At 41.8% G+C, this 26,804-nt stretch overlaps 1 protein-coding gene across 19 annotated transcripts in view; it reads left to right on the forward strand.

Annotated features, from left to right (window-relative positions):
- Positions 1 to 26,804, forward strand: part of neb (nebulin) — a 324,022-nt gene that overhangs the window by 132,489 nt on the left and 164,729 nt on the right. For all 19 annotated transcript variants that reach the window (XM_069934922.1, XM_069934926.1, XM_069934925.1 and 16 more), the window contains 15 exons: positions 5,360 to 5,467; positions 6,202 to 6,513; positions 7,507 to 7,710; positions 10,339 to 10,443; positions 10,534 to 10,641; positions 10,765 to 11,076; positions 13,328 to 13,531; positions 13,614 to 13,718; positions 15,809 to 15,916; positions 16,037 to 16,348; positions 23,070 to 23,273; positions 23,783 to 23,887; positions 23,979 to 24,086; positions 24,189 to 24,500; positions 26,221 to 26,424. In XM_069934922.1, coding sequence (XP_069791023.1) covers positions 5,360 to 5,467; positions 6,202 to 6,513; positions 7,507 to 7,710; positions 10,339 to 10,443; positions 10,534 to 10,641; positions 10,765 to 11,076; positions 13,328 to 13,531; positions 13,614 to 13,718; positions 15,809 to 15,916; positions 16,037 to 16,348; positions 23,070 to 23,273; positions 23,783 to 23,887; positions 23,979 to 24,086; positions 24,189 to 24,500; positions 26,221 to 26,424 — 2,811 coding nt within the window. The remainder of the gene's footprint in view (positions 1 to 5,359; positions 5,468 to 6,201; positions 6,514 to 7,506; positions 7,711 to 10,338; positions 10,444 to 10,533; positions 10,642 to 10,764; positions 11,077 to 13,327; positions 13,532 to 13,613; positions 13,719 to 15,808; positions 15,917 to 16,036; positions 16,349 to 23,069; positions 23,274 to 23,782; positions 23,888 to 23,978; positions 24,087 to 24,188; positions 24,501 to 26,220; positions 26,425 to 26,804) is intronic.

Raw genomic sequence — 26,804 nt, forward strand, 5'->3', positions numbered from 1 at the left:
GATCGCGGTGGACTATATCTCTGTTGAAACTGAGTGATTGGCAGCTCTTGAGCAAATGCTATAGCTTCCTTTGGAGAATCAAAGAACTTTGATTGGTAACCATCTTGAAAAACCTTCAAAACAGCTGGATATCTAAAGGTTGCCTTATAACCTTTCTTCCACAACAACTCTTTAGCAGGGTTGAATTCCCGTCGTTGGAACATAACTTCTTGACTCAAATCCGCATAGAAGAAAACTCGATTATTTTGAATCATCAAGGGTGATTTTCTCTGTTGTGCATTTCTAATAGCCACTCGTAAAATTATTTCTCTGTCATAATAATTCAAGCAACGAACCAAAACAGGTCTTGGACTTTGACCTGAAATAGGTCTTCTACGCAAAGCTCTGTGAGCACGTTCCAGTATTATACCTTCCGGGAAATGTTCTTGACCCAGCACCTGCGGAATCCATTCAGTAAAAACTTTTCTTGGGTCTGGTCCCTCCATACCTTCCGGCAAACCAATAGTCTTTATATTGTTCCGTCTGGATTGGTTTTCCAAATAATCAATCTTTTTCACCAAATTTTTATTTTGAGTTTGTAAGTCTTCAACCATTTTGGTCACATCAAGAACTTGATCCCGTATTTCGTCTATATCTTCTTCACACGAATTAAATTTATCTCTCACTTCAAGCTTAAAAGCTCCAAACTCAGCCATCTGTTGAGAATGTATTTTCACCAGGGTATTAAACCTAGTACCAAGTTCAGTCATAATCTTGGATAATCCCTGCATTGTATACGATAATTTAGATTCAAGATTCACAAGAATCTTTTCAATTGGAAGAGATTCTGGCTCAACAGATTCCTGCTTCTTCTGCATAACCAAAGGATCTTCTGTTCCTTCCTTCATTCTGGTTGCCTTCCTTGTAGTATGACTGCGTGTGGAAACCCCAGCCACAGCCTCTCCAGCAGTGACTGGAGGACGCTGGCCGGGGTTTTCCCCAGTCCATAATGTATTAAGTTCTCCCAGTACGTCAAGTTGTATAGGTTCTTCTATCTCAAGAGGTGCAGTTTGCAGCGTCACCACTACAGTTGACAGATGCCTTTCCCCAGCCGGTGTTTCAACTGGTAATACTTCAGCTGATGATACTACAAGCAGTTCATTCATAACATTGCATTAGATGCTACTGCGCATGTGCGAACCTGAGTAACTCTTTGTTCTAAAGGCTGTTTGGCGCCCTCTTTAGGGGGCTCTACCGATGTAACATAGAGCTCTGCATCCGAACACTGTACCTCTCTCCTGGGATCCATTTCACGCTGAATCCCGGTGTCTTTTCTACAGATAGGCTCCAAAACTTGAACTTTTGGAAAATGTAGTTTTTTGATGATCTGTTGTCGTTTTTTTTTTGCTCTTTTTCACCAATTGTACCATCAGAAGTTAAATTAACAGCACTGAAGTTATCTAAACTTTTAAAGAATTTTAACGGGCATTTCTAGACAAAACAATAAGATAGAGTCAGGAGAGGACTGGAAGGCACGTCTGATCCTTACGCCATCTTGCCACGCCCCCCGCATGTGTTATAGTTTATGTTTTTCTCAGTTAGGCATCTGGACATTGATGATGCTACATCATTTAAATGAGCTAATGGTAAGGTGTTCACTTATGGGTAGCTGGCGTCTAAACTTGATTGGCAGGTGATGCAACTTCCACAAAGCACCAGACAGGGAGGTCACATAATCCTCCTCAATCCACAACTAATAGTCATCGTTCACCTTGCATCCAGAAATAAAGTCATGAGAGAAAGAGCCTGAGTGCTATGGAAAGGAAATGTGCTTTTAGATATCCATATTTCATAAATTATTTAAAAGAACAAAAAAATGATTACATTATTACAAAAAGAGAATATTAACACTAGAATAGATGCAAAATAGATTAAATGTTAGAAAGTAGAGAGTTGATCTTGATACTGAAATTGGAGGAAGTGTTTCTCATGGATCAGCATTAGGATCACTTCAATTTTCAGCATTGTAAATTCTCAAATGTTGGAGGTATTATCAAGGTCAGAGAAATGGTAAACAATGAAGTGAAGTAGCACAGTTTGTTCGTAAGTATCTGTGGTGATAAGTATATACTGCTATGTTTGAGTAGCTGGCCCGTCCACGGATGACTCACTCCTCAGTAGCTCCTCCCCTGGAGTCCTAGCCATAAAGGTTGACCTCCCTCCCCCCATCCATTCATTTGAGCTATGGAGTCAGGCCAGCTACAATCTATAGTGTATTAAAGCCTATAGTCTCCCTCTTAGTCTCTGGAGTCATTGATAGAGCGTATCAGTACCAAATACAGTATTACAATTTTAAAGAGCATGAAGAAATGGAGAGAGCTCAGTGTACGTGTGATCAGGCCTCTGGAAGTGGCAGGACAGTTGAGAAGAGCTTTTTATCCATTCATGTAAACAACATCGCCATTGATTCTTCATCTAAAATTGCCTTTAAAGTTAGGGGAAAGTTAAGAATCCATCCACATCGGAACATATGAAGTCATGTGTAGGCCAGGCCAAGAAAGAATGGTTTCCTTCCTTCCTGTTCGTGAATTGGACAGGTTTTTATAGAAATCTAGCAATTTCATGTTAACAGTCATAAAGATTAACTTCGTAATTCCATATTTTAATTTTTTTAAATTTAGACATAAGTTATGGTAACAGGCCCTTCCAGCGCACAAGCCCTTGCCGCCCAATTAACCTACAACCCTCTACCACCAACCACCATCCTCTACCACCCATCCCCCCCCGTCCCCCCGCCCCCCCCGGAATGTGTTGAAGAGTGGGAGGAAACTAGAGTGCCTGAAGGAAAGTAACCCAGTCATGGAGAGAATGTAGACAGCTCCAGATTTGAATCCGGGTCACTGGAACTGTAAATGCGTTGTGCTAACCTCCAAGCAATCGATGCTGTATTGAATATAAAGTCACAATTACTTTTACAAGATTTCAAACCAATGGTACAGATCTCTGGCTATTAATCTAATAAATTAACCATGCTTTTAAAAGACACACATGCAACATCCTTGTTTCTCTCAGTAAAATTGATTAAAAAGCATTAAACTAATGTTAAGCTGACAAAAAAACAATTTTAAATAAAAACAAAAAAACTTCAGATGCTGGGTCTAAATTAAAAACAGCAAATGCTGGAAAATCTCAGCATGTCAGAAGGTCAGGCAGCATATGTTGAAAGTGAAATACAGTTAACCTAATAGGTTTGAGTCCTAACGTGGAAAAAGAGCAAAAAACAAATTAGATATCAATACCTGGATAAGGGGGCAGAGGAGAGTTACAAAAATGATACCAGGAACAAGAAACATTATTTGCAATACACAAAAGTGGGGGCAGAAACTCAGCAGGACACACGACATCCATAGGAAGCAGAGAGATATAACTAACATTTCAGGCCTGAGCCACAACATGGAGTCACTGGAGATGTTGGCCAGCTGGATGGAGAAGGTTAAGAGGTGACTTACTGGAGAATGGTAGTAGCGGAGGCCTTTGATTAGTGGGGTCTCGCAAAAATTGGTCCTGAGTTTTGTCATTTTTATTAATGTTTTGGATGAGAATTCACATGATGTGATGCCATGGTTGACAGAATAAAATTAACTAAGTTTACAACAGGATTCAGATCAACTGGGAAAGTGAGACATATGCAAATTGCCACTGGAAAGTTATTGAATGGGAGACCTATTGTGCAAGCACATACTTCCCTGAAAGCAGCAACACAGGTAGACATGGTGATGAAGAAGACATGTGGCTTGTTGGCTTTCATTGGCCAAAACATTGAGTATAAATATTGAGATGTCTTATTACAGTTGTACAAGTCAAATTTAATATCATCTGATTGCAGAAATATAACCCAAAGAAATAGCATTCTCCTGTCCTCGGTGCTCGACAAGTAGACACTCAACCAGACATAGCACACATACAGACAAACAATATAAATCCAAGACAAGTATTCATATGTATAAATAAATATTGTTTCAAGAATATGAGAGTTTTGAATGGTTATGGTGAGCAGTCCATTTGGTCATTCAGCATTCTCCCTGTCTGTGGGTTATTGGGTTGGCCACACCTGGAGTATTGTGTGAAGTTCTGGTATCACACAAAAGGAAGGACATGATGAAGCTTAAGAATTGCTGAAAAGATTCACAAAGATGTTATCTGGATGAAAGGGTGAGTTATGAGGAGAGATTAGATAGGCTAGGTCTGTTTTCTCTGAAGCAAAAGAGGCTAAGAGGTGGTATGAACAAGCCACATCAAAATGCAAGAGGTAGATTAGCGGTGCTTGTTTCCCATGGTATGGATAACAAAAAATAGAGGGTGTAGTTTTAAGGTAAGAGGTAGAATGTTCAAAGGAAATCTTGTGGTTAAAGTTTTCACATGAATAGCAGTTAATAAGAGGAATGCACTGCCAGAGATAGCAGAGAGGAATGCACTGCCAGATGAGAGGAATGCACAGAGAGGAATGCACTGCCAGATGAGAGGAATGCACTGCCAGATGAGAGGAATGCACAGAGAGGAATGCACTGCCAGATGAGAGGAATGCACTGCCAGATGAGAGGAATGCACTGCCAGATGAGAGGAATGCACTGCCAGATGAGAGGAATGCACTGCCAGTTGAGAGGAATGCACTGCCAGAGATAGCAGAGGCTGAATCAGTAACAACATTTATATGACATTGTGACAGGTATTTCAATGTGTGGGTCATAGATTATAGAAGTAATCCAGGCAAGTAGGATTGCCTGTGTCTATACTGTACAATTCTATGACAAAGAAGGGTGCCATCAGAAATTCTTCCTCTGGTGAAGGAATCCAGTAAAAGAGGACGTAATCCTAAAATTAGTGCTAAATCATTTTACAATTCCCTTCGATGGCATAGATGTTGAAGCATTTAATGTTTATTTTTACAGCTGAGACTTACAGATTTTTTAAGAATTGTGGGGTATAGATTGAAGATGGGTGTAAAAATTAGGAGCACAGCAGACACAAATCAATGGATGGAGGAAAAGGTTTGGATTGCTAATTGCAAGAGATGCTGCATTCCTAATTGGCTCAGTAAAAGGACAATGGCTCACTCCCAGTGAAATAAGCTTCTAGTTCGACATGATATGATTAATTCTAATGTCCTTCAGCAACAAGAGATGGACAATAAATGATGCTTTGCCTGCAATGTCCCTATGCGATTTGCAGTTGCGTACTTTTTAAAAACAATGATAAGCAATTATTCACAAAATTTTTGGGTTAAAATTCTGTGCAATCTAAAGGGAAAATTTTCTGAGACTCTGATTAGTGATGTGACTTTTATTTTAATATAATGCGTATATTTTTGTGGTCCCTATAGAAACTGTACAGACTTGCCATGGAGGAGTCAAAGAAAAAGGGATACAACCTGTCCCCTGATGCCATCTCAGTTAAAGCAGCAAAAGCCTCCAGAGACATTGCCAGCGATGTAAGTGAACTTGCTTATTTTGCATTAGAATGTGGAATAAGAAAATGCAATATTAAAATATCTGCTGTAAAACACAATGCTGGAGAAACTTAATAGGTCAAACCGTGTACTTTATATAGCTAAATTAAAGATATAAAACCAACATTTCAGGCTTAAGCCCTTCATCAAGATATAAGCAATATGTGGACAGTCTTCTGAATAAAATGGTAGGGGGTGGGGCACAGTCCCACAGGCAGTAGGCAATAGGTGGATAAGGGAGGGAGGGCACACCAACAAGCAGAGGGAGGGAGGATGGCTCAGTGATTGGAGAGGGGAGAGGATGCAGATTTGAAGGAAAGAAGACAGAGGGAATGGGAAGAGAGGGAGAACAGGGAATAGGCAGGAGAAGTTGATGTTAATGCTATTCTGTTAGAGAGTTCCCAGATGGATAATTAAGTGATGCTCTTCCAATTTATGGGTCGTCTTGGTTTACCAGTACATGAGGCCGTGGACACAAATATCAGCTTGGAAGCAGGGCACAGAATTGAAATGATTGGCCACTGGGATCCCTGTCACTGATTCAGAGAGTGAAGGCACTCAGCAAAGCAATCTCCCACTCTGTGTCCAGTTTCTTCAATGAAGAGATTAAAAGTTTAAGGACTAGTTATATTGAGGTAAATGTACTCACTGAACCATTTGCTTGATCTATGCTTTGGTATGAATTTTCATGCAAACTGGCAATTTGACTTTAACAGTACAAGTATAAAACAGCCTACCGCAAGCAGCTTGGCCACCACGTTGGATGCCGCAGCCTTCAGGATGACCCCAAAATGGTCTGGTCCATGCACGTGGCCAAAATTCAGAGTGACAGGGAGTACAAGAAGGACTTTGAGAAAACCAAGACCAAGTTCAACATGCCGGTTGACATGCTGGACATCCTGTTGGCCAAGAAATGCCAGACCCTGGTCAGTGACATTGACTACAGACAACACCTGCATCGGTGGACCTGTCTCCCAGACCAGAATGATGTGATTCAGGCGAAGAAGGCCTATGATCTGCAGAGCGATGTAAGTATTTGATCCCAGTATGCTTTTATAGTACTTGTTAACAAATACCTCAATGGCTCCCAATGGAGTGAGCAGATTATAGCAATTACATTTCAAAGACAAATTACTAGGACACCCTTGAACAGACTATTATATTGTTGTTGCTTTTGAGCAACAGGATGTCCAGCATGAAAAAATAGAAAGAGTAATTGGTACTCAACTGACCCAATTTAATAGCATAAAACCCATTGATATTTCACTTGCAAATGAACATTCAGATGTTTGAAATACTGAGAAATGGATGCAAATTAAATTAATTTTTGGAACTACTGTATTTCTGTGAAAAAGCTGCCTGTTTTATCTGTTCTTGGAGTGATGCATCCTGTGGTAAGTAGGTGAATCGAGAAAAGAGAACAGCATTGGCCACATGATTCATTTTAATGGGACCAATTACGCTCACAGCTAGTTGCTGGTTCCGTCAAATCTCAAGCGACAGTTCTTGATTCTCCTGAGTTATGAGGAAAAATACACTATATTCTGGCTCTACAGCTTCACAACAGTCAGGATGAGCTTAATCAGTGTGAACCTATGACCCACTCATCTGAAATGATGTCACTAACCTGGATGGAGAAGAAAGTGTTCATAAATGCTTTTTCTTTATTTTAATCAATATTAATGTTTTAAATTAACTTCCTGATTTTTAATTTTCGATTTGCTTAAAATTGATTTGACTGCTGCACTTAAATGTCTTTGTCAGAACCGCTAGAAATATTTTGATTGTCCTCCTCATCGAGAGGCGATTGGGACCTCCGTTCCACTGACTGAGGCCTGGAGCCCATTTGCAGAACACTCAAAAGTGAGGCCGAGAACTTGTTTTGATCCACATGGCCACAAACTGTTGGTGCAGTTATAAGGACAACATGGGAAAACAAACCTGATGACCAGGCTGCCTCGAGTGTGATCTTCCCACTGTTGTAGCCCTATCCCTAATTCTTGCTTGTTTTTGTGAAACAGAACCAATACAAGTCAGATCTTCTGTGGCTGAAGGGTGTTGGCTGGATGCCTGAAGGATCCCTAGAATCTGAAAAAGTGAAGAAAGCAGGAGAAATTCTGAGTGAGAAAAAATATCGCCAGCATCCTGACACTTTCAAGTTCACCAGTTTGTTGGATTCCATACCTTTGGCACTAGCTAAGGTCAATTCTCATAATCTCAACCAGGTAATGTCAACGTACTTGTTAAAGTTAGAAACTGTTGTAATTAATATGTGCAGGCCTATTTTTAAAATGTTTAATCTGATCTGCGCTTATAACAGGCTTTCCTTAAAGCCATTCCATTTGCATGTTTCCACTACTCATTTGAGTGTGAGAGTGAAGTGTAAATTGCACGACTGATGAAAGTCACCACTCTATAATTCCCAGGATTCTTATTATTATCTTTTTTTAAACAAGGGGACTAGATTTTTCATTCTCCCATCCTCCAGCACCTCCCCTGCAGTCAATGAGGATGCAAAGATCATCGCTACTGCTCCAGCTATCTCTTCCCTCACTTCCCACAGCAAACTTGGGTATATTGTGTCTGGCCCAGAGGTTTATCAACCTTGATGGGTTTTTTTTAAGAAGATCCAACATTTCCTCTTCCTTAATTCCTATTCTGATCTCACCCTTTGATGCACCATCACTCATAGACTATTGTGGAGAAACCAATAGGCTTTAATTCACTTGAGAACATAGCATATCCTTACTGATTGGCACTGAGTTACAGGGGGCTGTGGAACAGTTACCTTTATATAGGAGCTTTTGGGGAGGGGCCACAGGTATAACCAGCCAATAGGCATGCTTGACCAGATCATTATACATTACAGTGGTTTACCACAACCTGATCAAGGTCCTTTTCTCTTGTGAATACTGAAGCAAAGTACATATTTATTTAGGATCTCTCCAACCTCCTCTGCCTCCAGGCAAATGTTGCCTCCTTTATACTTTAGCAGCTCCACCTTCATTCTCGTCATCCTTCTGTTCTTTACATACACATAAAATGTCTTGGGGTTCTCCTTAATGCTACATGCCAAAGCCTTCTTATGCCCCCTTTGAGCCCTCTTAAGTCCTTTTTTAAGCTCCTTCCTGGCTACTATATATTTATTATTTATTCCTGCTCCATATATTTAAGGCTAAGGTAAAGGTTCCAATATTGTCATGTAATGCTACATTTAGAATGTAACATGCATAAAATTCTTTAACTTTGTCTTCTGTAAGGAAGACAGAGAGTCACCAGTTTGTCCAGCACCCCTCACAGAAATGAAGCCCCAGCAAGGAACAAACTCAAGACCCCTGTTTTACAACACCAGTTCTCTAACCACTGAGCTATCAGAGCCTACTTCAATGTGTGCTTCCTTCTTCTTCTTCTTCTTCTTGACTAGCTGACTCACCTCCTTCATCAACCATGGTTTCCTTTTCCTACCATCTTCCCCTTGTCCCAGTGGGACAAACCTATCCTGAACCCAGCACGTGGTCCCAAAACTTCCTCCATGTTAGTTCTGTGCTTCCTCCTTTGAACATCTGTTTCCAATTCACTCTTGCTACTTCCTACCTCATTTCATCTTATTTTGCCTTTCACCATTAAGCACTTACCTATTTTGTATGCTTTTATCTTTTTCCGTAGCTACACTAAAGCTTAGGGAGTTGTGGTCACTCTCACCAAAATTCTCCCCCAACAAGCGGTCCGCCACCTGACCAGGTTTCTTTCAAGCAAAAGCTTTAGATGGGGCCGAGTTTGTTTGGAGATTCTGAGTTAAAAGATCAGGCATGATGTTATTGAATGCTCGGTCAGGCACCTCCGCTCACAGAGCAAGATTATCATAAATGGGTGTATGATTGTCAATGTGGACTCGATGAACAGAAGGGTCTAATTTCTATCCTCTAAGACTATGACTCCAAAAAAAGTAAATGCCTTCCATAATATTTCATATGAACATTAGTATTAATTCAGTGAAATGCCTTACTTGTGAGAAGGATGCAGACAGGCTTTAGACAAGCCAAGAAAACAGACAAAAATGTGGTAAAAGGAATATAACATATACTTGAACAAGAGTACAAAGTACGGAATATGAGCTCCAGTGCACTATGTGTCATTCTGCTAGCCACAAGCATCTCTCATTTGTTGTAGAGGGGCTGGAGAAAAGGAGGTTGTATGGGAAGTAACCTCCAAATGCAGAGGACCATTTATTTAATTTAAAGATACAACACAGTAACAGGCCCTCTGGCACATGAGCGCATACTGTCCACGTACATCCAATGAGCCTACTCTTCCTTGCAGACCAAGTTGACATTATGGATTGTTAAAGCCAGACAGTTGTTTCTTTTCTTAAATTTTTTTTTTAATTAAGTTTCATGCTCTGAATCACAGTAAAGCCTAATAGGGTCAAGGGTCATCCTCTAAATGTCCAACCATGATTGGTGTTTTAAGATAAAAAAAATGTATAATATCCATATCATTTTTGTATTGTCTTTGCACTCTTTTAGAATGAATATAAAAAGGCAGAATGGAAAATAATGATGGCATTTTCTTTTTCTCTGAGTTATTGCTTTAGTCTTGTCTCCATACTTAAAATCATCCCTTTCATGCACATTTTAAATTACTCATATGCTCCTCATAATTCATGAGGAAAAGCGTGGAACAGTTTGCTATGTTAATTTCACCACTATATCTATCCAGTTGTTTCCTCCCACATTCACCACTTGGATATAAGCATACAAAATACTACTCTGTGGACAGATCAAATATGCAACATTACGATGTTATCCATTGCATTCCAGTTCTAATATTATCTCTAAATTTTTTTTTTGCAGCGTTTATACACTGAGGCATGGGAGAAGGATAAACTTAATATTCACATCATGCCAGACACACCAGAGATTTTGTTGGCAAGCCAAAACAAAATCAATTACAGTGATGTAAGTTGGTGGACTAATTTCTAAAATAGTAAACAAATCACAAATACTGCCAGGTGAATGTGTACTTCACATAATTTTGTTCATCTGCAGAAACTATACAGGCTTGCAATGGAAGAATCAAAGAAGAAAGGATACGATTTGCGTCCTGATGCCATCTCTATCAAAGCTGCAAAAGCATCAAGAGATATTGCCAGTGATGTAAGCAATATATATTTTGTTTTAAACATGATTTTATATAAATTTATATCAATTTTGTACATTTCCCATCATTTCTGATGTATTAATTTAAAACACGCAAACTGAAAATTTTAACTTTAACAGTACAAGTATAAAACAGCCTACCGCAAGCAGCTTGGCCACCACGTTGGATGCCGCAGCCTTCAGGATGACCCCAAAATGGTCTGGTCCATGCACGTGGCCAAGATTCAGAGTGACAGGGAGTACAAGAAGGACTTTGAGAAAACCAAGACCAAGTTCAACATGCCAGTCGACATGCTGGACATTCTACTGGCCAAGAAATGCCAGACCTTGGTCAGTGACATTGACTACAGGCATTATTTGCACCAGTGGACCTGTCTCCCAGACCAGAATGACGTGATTCAGGCTAAGAAGGCCTATGATTTGCAGAGTGATGTGAGTATCTTCTTAAACATTCTTAGAATGTCGATAAATATTTTAAAAAATTTAATAGAAAAATGCATGGAAAAACATTTTTGAAGCCAATTATTTACAAGCACTCAAATAGTCTTTGTAGCAAAGCTGGAAGTGTGAAATTTGAACAGTTACATTTTCATAAGCCAAGAATTGTCTCTTTAGTCAATGGCATGGATGACTGGCACTACTTGTAACACCAGGTATGCCTGCAAGGCCAGAATTATCTAATGTAGAAATTCTAGGGATGAAACCTACAGGTTCTTTGGATTGCAAAATGAAAACATAAAAACTCCTTTGGAATGATAAGGAAGTTTTCAGTAAACTTGAACAGGTATTTATAATGAAAGAAACTATGTTTGGATCAATTGACCTGTATATTCATGGGATTTTTCTGGCAGATTTGAGCTCCTGATATTTAAATATCCTTTTCCTCAACTGACTAAAAGCAATGCTGTCACACTGGTGATGGTGTTGATGGTTACTTGTCATTGCTGAGAGGTGACTTGAGAAATGGTCAAAGTTTCTCATTATCTCATGGCAGATTCAAAGTCAAACATTTTGACTTCAAGGTAATGTGCATGGATTCTTATTAGAGTGGAATAACAAAGGGATCTTGAGGTCCAAATCCATACATTTCTCAAGGTTGCTGAGCAGGTAGATAGGGTAGTTAAGGCATGCTGGCCTTCATTAGTCAGGGGATTATGTTGTAGAGCCGTGAGGTAATGTTGCAGCTCTATAAAACTCTAGCTAGACCACACTTGGAATATTGTGCTCAGTTCTGGTTCCTTCCTTCCAGGAAGGATGTGGAGGCTTTGGAGTGCATACAGAGGAGAGTTACCAGGATGCTGCCTGGCTTGGAGAATGTGTCTTATGTGGCAAAGTTAATCAAGCTAGGGCAGTTTTCCTTTTGAGCAAAGGAAGATGAGAGGTGACATAATAGAGGTCAAGATTATGAGAGGCATAGATAGGGTGGACTGCAAACATCTTTTTCCTGAGGTGACAGTAGCAAATACTAGACGATATCTGTTTAAGGTGAGGGGAGAAAGGTTTAAGGTCGATGTCAGGGTTAAGATTTTTTACACAGAGAGTAGTGAGTGCATGGAATGCATTGCCAAAGGTGGAGATTGATACAATAGGGACACTTTTAAAAGACTCTCTTTGACAGGCACATGGATAGAAGAAAAATAGAGGATGATGATGGGTTCTTGATTGATAATTGGCCTGGTCTAATAATAAACTGGAAGTGCCTCCCTTTTGACAAGGAATTCAACTGGGGCAATGCCTGTTTTTGGAACAAAGCCATGATAATGATCAAAGAACAGTAGATGTGGCCTTCCCAATTCTACTTCCTCAGCTGTTGTAATCATAGAGTTACTGTTTAAAATTCGTCGTCACGCTTGCTAAAAGCAGTATATTTCATTTCAATGTGATCAGATAGGGTGGTGTGGTCAGCATAGGGGCGGCATGGTTAGTGTAGAGGTTAGCACAACGCTATTACAGTGGCAGTGACCTGTTTTGAAACTGGCTCTGTCTGTTAGGAATTTGTACATTCTCCCCATATCTGCATGGGTTTCCTCCAGGTACTCCAAATTCCTCCCACCCTTCAAAACGTACCGGAGTCGTAGGTTAGTTGGAATATTTGGGCGGCATGGGCTCATGGGACAGAAGGACCTGTTACGTTGCTGTATGCCTGTACAGTATGTCCACATTTTAAATTGAATTAAAATTAAATATAATATAAATTTAATTCTTTTATTATAATAATCAGGTTTACATTATTTTCTTGTATAGTGACCTGTATTTAAATTGGCAACGTTGTTAATGGATTTCTCAAAATTATAGGCATGAAATACTTGTAAGACAACATTCATGGAAAGGCAAGTCGGTGTATGCTCTGATGTCAGATCGTTGACGTGAAATGCTAACTCTACTGTTTAATCCTGATGCTTCCTCGCATCTTCACTATTTCCAGCAGTCTGCTTATTTCAGTTGTTTTCAACAAAATAACATCCACATGAAGAGCAAGGTTTATCTAGATTTTAGCACTGTTCATGGACGTTATTTTTATTGAATTGGCCAAATCAATGATTAACATAAAGCTTAAACAAGGATTTATTTTTAAACTGTCTTCCACGACTTGTGCAAAACAGACCTTCACTTACTCTCAGCTAGAACAAACATCAGTGGTATAAATAGAGTAATTTGCAGAGATGTTTTTCATTGGTTCCAGAATCAATACAAACTGGACCTTCAGTGGCTGAAGGGTATTGGATGGTCTCCACATGATTCCCTAGATGTGGCCAAAGTCAAAAAAGCCGGTGAGATCCTGAGTGAGAAAAATTATCGGCAGCACCCATCGATGTTCAAGTTCACAAGCCTGAATGACTCCATGGATTTGGCTCTTGCAAAGAATAATGCACATATAATGAATAAGGTTGGACTCTTCATTTAATTAATGGGCAATTATGTTTTCATTATTCCCCAACAAAATTCTAATCCATGTGATTATTTTCTAGCGGGCATACATTGAAGCTTGGGAAGCAGACAAAACCCAAATTCATGTGCAGCCAGATACACCAGAGATAATATTGGCAAAACAGAACCAGATTGCGTGCAGTGATGTAAGTACGTGAAACCATAGTAAATGAAATTGACTCTGTGTTACTTTACATTTAGGGCAGACTATTAATTGAGTCATGAATTACTGTATTAGTAGTTCAGATAGTAAAGTGAATGATCCAGAGTTCACATCCCGCTGCAATAGCTGGGAATTTAATTGCCTAGTCCAGGATCAATAAGGATTAAGCACTTGTGCAGCTGGCACCAAAGCCGATCAGAACATCGAGCACTGTCTCACTTGTGCACCTCAGGGCTGTTGCTCAGCCCGCTCCTATTCATGCTACTGACCCACAACTTCATCTCAGGATCCCGGTCCAACAATGTCATCATGTTTGCAGATGACAACAGTAGTAGGCCACGTCAGAAACAATGATGTCACATTACAGTGAAGAGGTGGAAAACTTTGTGAAATGGTGCGAGAGTAACAACCTTAGTCTCAACACGGACAAGATGAAGGAGATGATCGTGGCTTCAGGAGGACCAGGATCGACCACCCTCCACTATACATCAGTAAGTCTGTAGTGGAGGGAGTGGAGAGCACCAAGTTCCTCTGAGTTCACTAACATGGGCATACTATACCTCCTCACTTTTCAGGATGACAACAGTGACTGTACTTCCTGAGAAAACTGAAACAGGGAAGGCTACCAGTGTCCATTATGCTAACCTTATACAGGAGGTCTCTTGAGGGCGTCTTGGCTGGCTGTATCACAGTGTGGTACAGTTGCTGCAGAGAAATAGATCAGAGGTCAATCCGCAGGACTATAAGAGTGCAGAAAGGATCACTGGAGTCTCACTCCCCCACACCCATCCCCCATCCCCCAATCGACGTGATCTAAGGGATCGTTGACTGAAGGGGGCGTGCAAAATAATTGAGGATCCCTTCCACCATGCACACAGCATTTTTCAGCTGCTCCCATCGGGGAAGAGATACCGGAGTATCAGAGCGAGCCCCTTCAGGCTGAGGAACAGCTTCTCCCCATGAGCAGTGAGAATGCTGAATGACCAAAAGAACTGCTCTCACTAACTTTAATTATTTAAGAAACTATTTATTTGTATATATGTATACTCGTCCTGCATACAGTATGCATTGTTTGTATGTGTGTTATGTCTGGTTGTTTCTGGACTGGAGAATGCTATTTTGCCGGGTTATACTTGTGCAATCAGATAACAATAAACTTGACTTGTCTACCATCGCATCTTAAATTGAATCTCCACCTTTAACCACTTCTCAACATATTGTACATGACTGTGACAGAGTATTTAGAGGTGGTTTGGGAGGAATTGTTAGAGCAGGTTACTCACACACATTTTAAAACATAGAATTTGTGCAGGACTTTTGCAGCGTGCTATTTTGCAGAAAGCAACAAAGTAGCAACATTCAACAGCGTGCCTGAGAGAGCATGTGATCTTTGCAGGCAGAAGAGAACAGCTTTGCTCTCAGAGAGGGAAGGAGCTGAGAGAGGAGACAGAAAATTCAGTTCTATAGGGACAAGCTGGCAAACTTTGGAAGACTGCCTGGTCAAAGGAGAAGACTAGCTGTCTGAAAGGTGACCTGAAAGAAAGGGGATCATCTGGAGAACCCTGAAGGGGGCAGGTGTCATCAGCAAGACTAATTGGAAAGGAATCCAGTGTTGATGTCCTGGAACAAAAGGAATCTCTCTCAGAAAACCAACCAGAACCCTCCTGAGTGGTAACCATTTGCCTGTTAAGCACCAAAGACTGGTGAACTTTATTAATACTAATTTTTGTGCACAGTACAAGAATTGCCTGCAACCAGTGAGATTGGATTGTGATCCAAATAACTTTTCTAAGCTTATATACACATTACACACACCTGCACTTAGTATTAGAGGGAGGATTAAGTAGGTTAAGTAAGCTGGTAGTAATAAATTTAAAGTTTAATTCTGTTTTCTTGTTCAAATATAAATAAAAACTTATTTTGGTTTAAGTACCCCTTTGTATTGTGGTGCATATCTATTGCTGGTGGTTTTTGGGGTCCTCTGGACTCTGTAACAATGACAATTAGCTGAAGAACATAAAAGAACAAATTAATTTTGAGACTATTACTAAGAACATTCTCTCTTCCACATAGAAATTGTACAGACTTGCAATGGAGGAGTCAAAGAAAAGGGGCTATCACTTGTCACCTGATGCCATCGCAATTAAAGCTGCAAAAGCCTCCAGAGATATTGCCAGTGATGTAAGTGGACCTATTTATTTAGTGTCAGTGAATACCTTATATTGACATTTTTAACGTGTAGTTACCCTGAGTTGAATGTATTCCTTGAAATCAACATACTTTACTTGATCTCTACTGTAGTACAAGTATAAAACAGCCTACCGCAAGCAGCTTGGCCACCACGTTGGATGCCGCAACCTTCAGGATGATCCCAAAATGGTCTGGTCCATGCACGTGGCTAAGATTCAAAGTGACAGGGAGTACAAGAAGGACTTTGAGAAAACCAAGACCAAGTTCAACATGCCGGTTGACATGCTGGACATCCTGTTGGCCAAGAAATGCCAGACCCTGGTCAGTGACATTGACTACAGACATTATCTGCACCAGTGGACCTGCCTCCCAGACCAGAATGATGTGATCCAGGCAAAGAAGGCCTATGACCTGCAGAGTGATGTAAGTACTTCCTTCAATTCCTTTCAGAATTTTTAAGAAATTTGTCAGAAAATGTGAGAATTCAATTTTTGCAGATTGTCATTGTATTTTCACTAGTGATGAATTCCCAGATTAACTAAATGATGTCCGATAGCTGTTACATTAAAATTCCTGTGTGAATTCATTTAGATCTGTATTGTGCTTCTAATATCTTCCATCGTATATAAAAATTCAAAGATGATTCCAACTTGTTTTTTTTGTTTGAGGGAAAACAATTTACTCCTTAGCTATCTCTTTGAGTATGATCTCGCACCAAGTAGAAAGGAATTTCTTCCTTAATTATACAAAAGAAATTTTGCTTGTTGATAGAGCAATTTAATTCATACTCGAATCTCAGCTGCAAGTTTTGCGCATAATTCTCAGGTTTGGTGGTGGAGAACACTCCGATTCTGGATTATTCACTTACTGCTTTCAAATGGTTTCAGCCCTCGGTCGAAGGCAGTTATTGAATTGCTAGTCTGTGGACCAGCTGCCATCAGGTTCAGTAGGAAGCTATTCTTTGGCAAAAGAATACCTGTTAATTATCTGACATTGCAGGATTCGATTCATCAGTCCTATCTGAGCTATTTATATGGAACTATCTGTTAATTTTAAATACAATTTGATTGCTTTTATGATATTTATTATGATTCTCTGATGTCTAACATTAATGAATGGATACTTAAAATATTCATCTGTCTTCTTCTTTTACCTTGAGTGTTTATTATTTAATCTATATAGTTTAACACCTCCTCTTTATATAAAAAAAATCCAGCCTTGTACTTGCAAATATCTAAGATAGAGTTTAATCTCATGTGAGTGAGTTTTATTTCCAATAACTTTTTTTAATTGCTTTTGTATCTGGCAACAATAAAAGAGTTAAAGTTCATGACAATGCTTTAGGATTTTAACTGCAAAGGCCCTTTAGCAGTGTGTGGTTTATGATTTGTCTTTCAAAACAGAGAAATGCTAGAGGAACTCAGCAAAGTCTCAGCATCCATGGGAGGGAAAGATATATTACCGACGTTTTGGGCCTGAGCCCTTATTCCTTTTAAATGAATGTATACTGAATGTTGTATCTTCATGACAAGCTCTGCATTTCTTCCATCAATGTGACTATTTTAAAGCCTATGAGCACTGCTGCACGAATAATTCTGAGGCAAAGGCTGAGGCTTTAATTAGCTTAAACTTGTACATACCAGGTCTCAGTTTACTCCTGGCTCCATGTGTCTGATTGTCCCCAAAGGGTCTGGCTCAAGTCTTTATATACAGGCCAGTGATCGACAGCAGGCCAGCCTCCCAGGTTGCCTACCTGTGGATACAGTGGTTGCCCCCTGCAGTATGCTAGTAGGAATGTGGCCAGTGTAGTGGTTGTATCACCACATTCACCCCCTTCTTAAAATGAGTCTGGGGAGGGGGTGGTGTTCTCAGTACCCAGTAGTATCTACAAGATCAGGTGGTCTAGCAGTCGTCTGTGCCTCTGGGACTGACACAGGACAGGCTCCTGGTCAATGGTCGGTAGGGGCAGGGCCGCCTGAGGGTTGGCTAGGTCTGGGGCAGCTGGTGGTGTGTGCGGGATGGCGTCTGGCAGAGTGGGGGTGTAGGTGTGGGGAAGATCCATGGGTAATGGAGCCCTCTGGAGGGGCAGAGAGAGGGTGTTGAATCCCAGGGAATCCTGGATGCGCCAGGGGTGCCTGGGTTCTGGGGGTCTGGGCCCCTGCAAGTGTCAGGTCCCTGGTCGAGATGGTGTCCTTGCATGCATTGGGGTACCTGACGTAGGGATAATTTGGGTTTGAATGGAGGAGTTGCACCTGCTTGACCAGGGGGTCAGATTTGTAGGTCCTCACATGTTTGTGGAGGAGTACTGGTCCCAGAGATGTCAGCCATACTGGCAGGGAGACACGACTCGTCGATTTTCTAGGAAAGGAGAAAAGGCATTAGTGAGGGGTCTGATTGGTAGCCATGCACAAAAGTGACAGTATAGCGTGGAGAGCTATAGTCTCGGGGAGAGCCTCTTGCCAGTAGTTGATGGACCAGCCTTTTGAAATCAGGGGCAGGAGGATTACCCCATTCTCACATTCCACCTGCCCATTGTCCCTAGGGTTGTAGCTAGTCGTGTGACTAGCTGTAATGCCTCGCACCACCAGGTACTGATGGAGCTCCTCGCTTATGAAGCTGGACCCCCGGTCACTGTGGATAAATGCCAGGTATCTGAACATGAAGATCAATACCAGGGCCTTGATAATGGAGGCAGTGGAGGTGTCAGGGCAAGGGATGGAGAAGGGAAAACAGGAGTATTTCTCTATGACCGAGAGGAAATGGACGTTCTTATTCATGGAAGGCAGTGGTCCTTTAAAGTTGGTGATGAATCACTCGAAGGGCTGAGTGGCTTTTACTACGTGGGTCTGGGGTGAGTGGAAGAAGTGCAGTTTGTACTCTGCACAGACCCTGCAGGACTCATTCATGGTCTGGACTTCTTGGATAGTGAAGGAGTGAAGGGGAAGTTCCAGGACTCAGTGAAATGGTACAAGCGCATGATGCCCGGGTGGCAAAGGATGTCATGGAGTGCCTGAAGCTGTTCGGACTGAGCACTGGCACAGGACCAGGAGAGGGCATCGGTGGAGTCATTGAGCTTTCCCTGCCTATACTGGATATCATAGCTGAATGTGGCCAGCTCGACTCTCTAGCACAAGATCTTGTCGTTTTTGATCTTTCCTCTGTGGGTGATGCTGAACATGAATGTCATTGTATGCTGGTCTGTGGGAAGGGTGAACCTTCTGCCTGCTGGGTAATGGCTGCAGTGGCGAACTATTTCCCCGATTGCCTGGACTCCTTTTCAATGGCTGAGTGTCTGAGCTCTGAACCATGGAGAGTCCTGGAGAAAAAGGCCATGGGTCTGCCTCCTTGATTTGAGGGTGGCAGCGAGGGCAACATCAGAGGTATTACACTTGACCTGGAATGGGATGGTCTCATCCATGGCATGCATCGTGGCATGCTACTGGTGAAGGCTGCTTGTGCCTCAGTGGGGAGGGGAAAAGTGGTGGTGTGGCCCAGTGGGCAGGCCTTGTATGAGAAATGGGGGTGCCACTGGGAGTAGTAAGAGAAGAGCCCTAGGCACCTATGGAGGGCCTTGAGCATGTGGGGAAGGGGCAGTTCCATTAGGGAGCGCATGTTCGAGGTTGGGACCAATGACACCATGTTCCACGATGCACCCCAGGATAGCAAGGTGCATGGTACTGAGCACACACTTCTCCTGGTTGAAAGTGAGGCTCAGTGCCTCTGCCATCTGGAGAAATCTCTCCAGGTTGTTATTGTGGTCCTGCTGGTCATGGCCACAGATGATGACATTGTCTAGGTACAGGAAGGTTGCTCTTAGATTGTGCTAGTCTACTGTGCGGACTATCTCCCGCTAAAACACGGAAAATTCATTTATGACCCCAAACATGAGCAGGTGGAAAGGCAGTATTAGGTTTATCCCAGACATGGATGGGGAGCTGGTGATAGGCCGACTTCAGGTTAATCATGGAGAAAACCATGTACTGGGCTATCTTGTTGACCTTGTCAGCAATGCGGGGCAGAGGGTAGGCATCCAGCTGGGTGTAGTCTGGCATCAGGTAATTGGAGGGATGGAGGGTGGAGAGCCCCCAGGTGGACTGGGGGCAGTCACTGGACTTTGCTGTGGATGGTGAGTGGGGGGAATGGGCTACCGAAGGCAAAGGTGAGGCTGTGAAGGTGACACTGGAAGTCTAGTCCCAGGATTTCTGGGGCACAGAGCTTGGGCATGACCAGTAGCCTGAACTCTTGGTATGTTTTCCCCTCACTGTCAAGTTAATCGAGCAGCACCCTTGTGGACCTGGAACACGTAACCGATAGCGAAGTTGGCTGGGTGTACTTTGAATTTCAGTGTACGGACCACATTCAGGTGCACAAAGCTCTCAGTACTACTGCTATCAAACGGGCATTTTATTACCTTCCCATTGACAGCAATGTCCATCATAGAGCGCCCGAGTCCATGAGAAATGTCCTCCATTAGCATGGTGGACACTAGGACCGCCTCAGGGTCCAAGTCACTGCTCCCTGATGGTTGTGGCCAGTATTGGCCAGTGGGTGTCTGTAGGAGCGTGGGGTGCAATGATTGCACGGTTTTGTATGTGCGCATGTTGACCACATCATCTGGTCGGTGAGTCGGGTGAGTAGAGGTGTATAGGAGTCGGCTGGCCTACAATAGTGATGGCCAGGAGATGCACATGTTGTTGGCATGGTCCGTTGACCTGGCTGAAAGTGACATCATTGGTGCGGGTGGAAGTTGGATGATAAAAGATGGTGGTGCCCATGATGAGCACGTGACAGCAGTGTGGTTAGACAGCTGGGCCGGAAGTGACATTGTCAATGTGGGCGGAGTAATGATGCTGCCTGGCATTCACACGTGGGGTCACCCAGAGAAGCGAGAGGGTCTGTTGGTTGGTCATAGAGGACTGCAGTGCTTCTGGTGGGTTTGAGAGGCACACTTTAGCAAAGTGGCCTTTCTTGCCACATTGAGAGCAATGCGTTCCTCATCAGGCAGTTCTTTCTGGAGGGCCTGTCTGACCCACACCAGGATTCACAGCACTTACAGCAGCAGACTGCATCGGTGATGGTGATCATCTCTTCCATTTGGGGCCCATCAGTGACTGCTGTCATCAGCGTCAGTCAGGCCGGAGGTTGGGGGAAGCGAGCATTGAAGGCCTCTACGTGGTGAGCTGCAGCTTCTAGGGAGCGGACCACCTCCATGATCATGGTAAATGAGGCATTATTCTCCTCCAACAGTCTCTGTCGAGTTGCCCTCAACTGCAGCTCTTGCACGCAGGCATCTCAGACGAGTCACTCCACTTCCCCAGCAGTTACCCCAGCTTCGATGGGCATGGGCATGCTAGCTTTCACAGTGGCCCCAGGTAAGCATCTGCCATCTCACCTGGTTGCTGTACTCTGATGCTGAGCAGGTACCGGGCAAAGAGTATATTTGTCAGGTGCCAGAACACAACTTCCAGGATGGCAATTGCTGGTTCGAAATCCGTGCAGTCTCGGATAGCCTGGAAAGCACATGGGCCTAGCTTGGTGCGTAGTACCATGAGTTTTTTATGGTTTGTATTAATGACCTCAGCCTTTATGTGGATGATCGCCTCCATCTCATGCTTCCAGATCTCGAAGTATGCTGGAGCGTCTGAATGTTGAAGGTCAATATCCAGCTTCTCGATGGTGAGGAACTTCTCCATGGTCCTTTAATTTTAAGATCATTAAATTGTGAGCACTGCCGCGTGAATAATTCTGACACAAAGTCCATAGACTGTACAACAGACTTTAATTAGTTTAAACTTGTACACACCAGGTCTCAGTAAATTCCTGGCCCCACATGTCAGAATATCTCCAAAGGGGCTGGCTCAAGACTTCATGCGGGTTGGTGATTGACAGCCAGCAGGTTAGGCCAGCCTCCCAGGTTGCCCTCTCAGTAGGCTGATAGGAGTGCAGCCAATGTAGTGGTTGTATCACCACAAAGCCTATTCATTGAGGAAGGGCTCAGGCCTAAAATGTTGGTAATATATCTTTGCCTGACATTGTGAGACCAGCTGAGTTCCTCCATTATTCTTGTGTTTTACTATTATTTGTTTTTGTTCTCTTTTTTGCTGTATAGTGAAACAAAATAGACTAAACACTGAGAAATTCATCCATGAAAATGTAGTACTCATATGCAATGTGATAACGAAATAGATCATTTGGAATCTTTTTCACAGTAATTCTTGTCATGTTATAATAAATTAACAAGGACACTACTTATGAATCGAGAACTAAAATGAGCTTGGTTTACTTGTGAAAGTGCAACATACCCACTTATTCTGGGAACTACCTTCTTGTAATCATTCAAAATGGAGATGGAGCATTTGGGGTGATACTCAGAACCTTGAGGGTAAGCATCAGGCTGTGTCTGGGGAGTAATAAGTGCACCATTTCCCAAACTACCCCCCATTTGTGGAAGAATCTGCAGTTGCCACAAGAACTGAGTGGAAACAAGTTATTCTTGATCCCAAGGGTCTGCTACAAAAGAAGCAAAAAAGATTTTTAAGTTTTAACAATACAACACAATAACAGACCTTTCGGGCCAAAGAAACTTGTGTAACCCATTTTTACTTACTAACCCCATATGTTTTGGAGAATGGGAGGAAACCAGAAAATTCAGGCAGGCCACAGGGAGAACGTACTGCGCTTGATTCGAACCCAGATTGCTGGCTCTGTAATAGTGTTGTACTAACTGTTCTTCTCTTAGGTTTTTCTCAATGGAATGTGCAAAGTAAAGACTGATGAAAGTTAGAATCCATCCAGAAAATTATAGCAGCTCTCTGTCTGTTGCTTAGAGACCTGCATTTGTCAAAGATTTGAATGAATACAATTGAAACAGACTTTTGAATGCTGTTATCTTAATGCGAGAAAAATCTTCACATTATAAGTGATGCATTAATATTGTATGTAATATTCAGTTTGATCAAATCTATGACACATACAGTTAGAAACCAAAATGATGTATTGTTACAATTTGGCAACTATTACAATCACAGTTAAAGTTTAACTTTGAATATACACAGTTTGAACTTCACCACTTTTATTTGTGTCTAATAGTCCTTCCACTGCCTAATTATTTCTTCCTGACTGAAACAATGCTTTGGACCCACAGATAATGTACAAGTCAGACTTGGAATGGCTTCGTGGAATCGGATGGAGTCCTGATGAGTCACTCGATGTTGTGAAGGCAAAAAGAGCTGGGGAGATCCTGAGTGAAAAGAATTACCGCCAGCACCCAGATAAACTTAAGTTTACAAGTATTCTTGATTCTCTTGACTTGGTTTTAGCCAAAAACAATGCCCTGAATCTTAATAAAGTAAGTAAAAATGAATGACAAAAATTACAATTTATGTTTTCACAATAATCATTAAAGTAATTAAAAAATTATTTTCTTGCTTGACAATCCTATAACTGCTCAACTATCTGTAGAATCTGACAATTTTTCTGTCCAGAATGTGGGAGGATGAGGGGGACCTTCTGGAGGTTTATAAAATCATGAGGGACATAGAACGATAAAGAGTCAAAGCCCTTTTCCCAGGATAGTGAAAACTAGAGGTCATAGATTTAAGGTGATTTAATAAAGATCTTCTTCACACAGAGGGTAGTGGGAATATGGAATGAGCCTCCAGTGGAACAGGGGACAAATGAAACATTTACAAGAGATTTAGACAGATATGTACATGAATAGGAAATGTTTGGAGAGAGATAGGCTGAATGCAGGCAAGAGACTAGCTTGGTCGGCTGCAGAACTCTGTGACTAAATTCTCAAATGTTTATTACTATGACATCAAAAGTATAATTTTCTGTCATGTTTCTTTTATACAGCGCTTATACACAGAAGCTTGGGATGCTGATAAAACCAAGATTCATGTTATGCCAGACACACCTGAAATTCTTCTGGCTAAGAGTAATTCTGCCAATGTCAGCCAGGTAATTCCCCAAGCAACTGCAAGCATTGGAACTTGGCTTCACCATTGATCAGAAGCAAAGTCTAACATGGGCTATATGTCTGTCCTTTTAGAAATTGTACCAAGAAGCATGGGAAAAATCCAAGCTTAAAGGTTACGACATGCGTGTTGATGCCATTCCAATCAAGGCAGCAAAAGCGTCCAGAGACATTGCGAGCATGGTAAGAGCTGTTCACCAATTAAAGCACAATTTGATAATGTAATGTGCCAGATATAAAATCACTATTGATGGTTCAACTGAATTCTTTCTTCCTTTCAATTAGTACAAGTACAAAGAAGCCTACCGCAAGCAGCTTGGCCACCACATTGGATGCCGCAGCCTTCAGGATGACCCCAAAATGGTCTGGTCCATGCACGTGGCCAAGATTCAGAGTGACAGGGAATATAAAAAAGACTTTGAGAAAACCAAGACCAAGTTCAACATGCCAGTTGACATGCTGGACATCCTGTTGGCCAAGAAATGCCAAACTCTGGTCAGTGACATTGACTACAGACATTATCTGCATGAATGGACCTGTCTCCCGGACCAGAATGATGTGATCCAGGCTAAGAAGGCTTATGAGTTGCAGAGTGACGTGAGTACATCCTATTCTTTTTCTTCCCATCTATTTAATTTGTTGAAACCTTTAGTCATGCAGCACGGTAACAGGCCCTTCCGGCCCAACAAATTGCTGCCCAATTTCTCCAATTAACCTACAACCCTCGTACGTTTTGGAGGAGACCCGTGCACCCAGAGAAAACTCATGCAGCACATGGAGAACCAACAAACCCCTTACAGACACCACCAGATTTGAACCTACATTACTGGCACTGTAACAGTGTTGCATAGAGTTGGTTAGTTGGAAACTAGTTTATCATTTAATTTGATGTTGCACACCAAAAGTCAAACAAAGGAACAGGATTGATCTCAGGAAAAAAATAAAACCAAAAAAAAGGACATTAAATATATTGCATATAAAAGCAATTTTACCCAGAAGAGATCTGGGTGAAATTCTGCCCATTGAGATATAGGCCCCAACCCTTCATTTGCTAGTGCAAAGACACATAATGGTATCGCCTATCCAGATTTCTCAGAAATCTCAGATTTCTCCCTTGCTTACTATAATAGAGGAAAGCTAATTGTACGTGGTGCTAACTTGTGACATGTGTCTACTTAGAGACACTCTGCAGACAATGGGTACCTCCCCTCTCCCCCAATCCCATCCCCTCCTTCCTCCCTCCCCTCTTCTCCTTGCCCCTCTCCCTCATACTGAAACTCTTTCTCCTCCCCTTCCCGAAACCTTTCCTCCTCTCCTATTCTCTGCCTTTCCATTCTCTCCGCTCCCCTTCCCCTTCCCTCTTGATCTCCCACTTCTCCCCTCATCTCTCACCTCCCCAACTACCCCATTTCCCTCATCTTCCATTCCCCTCTCCCTCCTTCCTTCATCTCCTCCTTCCTCCATCCTTCTCCTTTTTCCTCCTATTCCCATCCTTCCTCTCCTGTCCCTCCCTTCATCCCTTCATCTCCCTCCATTGCTCTCCCCTCCCCTTCACTCCCCTCCTCCCTCCATTCCTCTCCCCTCTCCCTTCCTCTCCCGCTCCAGCTTGACCCCTAACCAAGTTATTTTATCAACATAATAACTAACAGTAATATTTTTATTACTGCAAATCTCCTCAATTACTTGACAGAATTCTTGTCAAACAAAATTCAATACCAAGCCACCTTGGGAGAAAAATGTGTAGATGCCCAAAAAATAGATGGATTTTAAGAGAACCATTTTAAAAAAAAATTTAGACAACCAGCAGGTTAACCGTCCAATTTGCACCCAATTAACCTACACCCCCGGTATGTTTTGATGGTGGGAGGAAACCGGAATTTCCAGGGAAAACTCTCGCAGACATGGGGAGACGCATACAAACTCCTTACAGGCAGCGCAGGATTGGAACTCCTGTCCCAATTACTGGAGCTGTGAAGCGTTGCACTAACCACTATGCCAAAACATGCTGCCATATCTGTGATCATCTAGCCTGAACACAGATTTCAAAGGGTTATTGGAGCTGAACAACCCATCGACTTCAAAGTATGTAAGTTCATTTGGTGAGAAAACCTCACATGGTGTTGAGTGTCAGTAATTTGAAGTGGATTTCTTTAATTGGATACCCAATATTAATCTCTGAGGTGATCCAGAATAATTTATAATGCAGTACTAGATTTTACTCAATATTCCAAATCTATTTTGATTATTTTTATTGATCTGAAAGAAAATTCAGATAACAACTCAACATGGTTTAATTATTTACTCTTGATGCTTACAGTGGGTGTACAAATCCGATATGGAATGGATCCGTGGCTGTGGGTGGATACCCAATGATTCACTCGACGTTAAGAAAGTACAGAAAGCCCAGGAGATCCTCAGTGAACGACTCTACCGTCAGCCTCCTGATCGGTTCAAGTTCACCAGCATTGTTGACCTACCCAGTATTGTCCTGGCTAAAACCAACGCAAACCAAATGAATGATGTAAGAATTTTTTTTTAGCAAGACAAATGCTGTTTCCCAACCTGTTTGATGACTCAGTGTTTTTAAAGCATATTTAAAATATTAAGAAATATTTGAATGATTCTCACCTTTGTTTTATGGAGAATTCTGTTCTTTTACAAATTCATTCTTTGCTTGTTGGCTAGTTTATAAAGTGCATCATTAATAAATAGTTACAGGACTCATATATTTCAGTGCTATGATTAATTCTTGGATCCAGCTTCTTGATTTGATAGAACCAGTCTTCTGAATATTTGGTTCACTTAAGTATTTCATTCCTGAGCTACAATTACCTGGTACTTTTATTTTATTTAACACTTGAAGAACTGAAATCCGAATGTAATATTTGCACATATTTTTAG

The sequence above is a fragment of the Narcine bancroftii genome, chromosome 4, assembly GCF_036971445.1.
Source record: "Narcine bancroftii isolate sNarBan1 chromosome 4, sNarBan1.hap1, whole genome shotgun sequence".
NCBI classification, from domain to species: Eukaryota; Metazoa; Chordata; class Chondrichthyes; order Torpediniformes; family Narcinidae; genus Narcine; species Narcine bancroftii.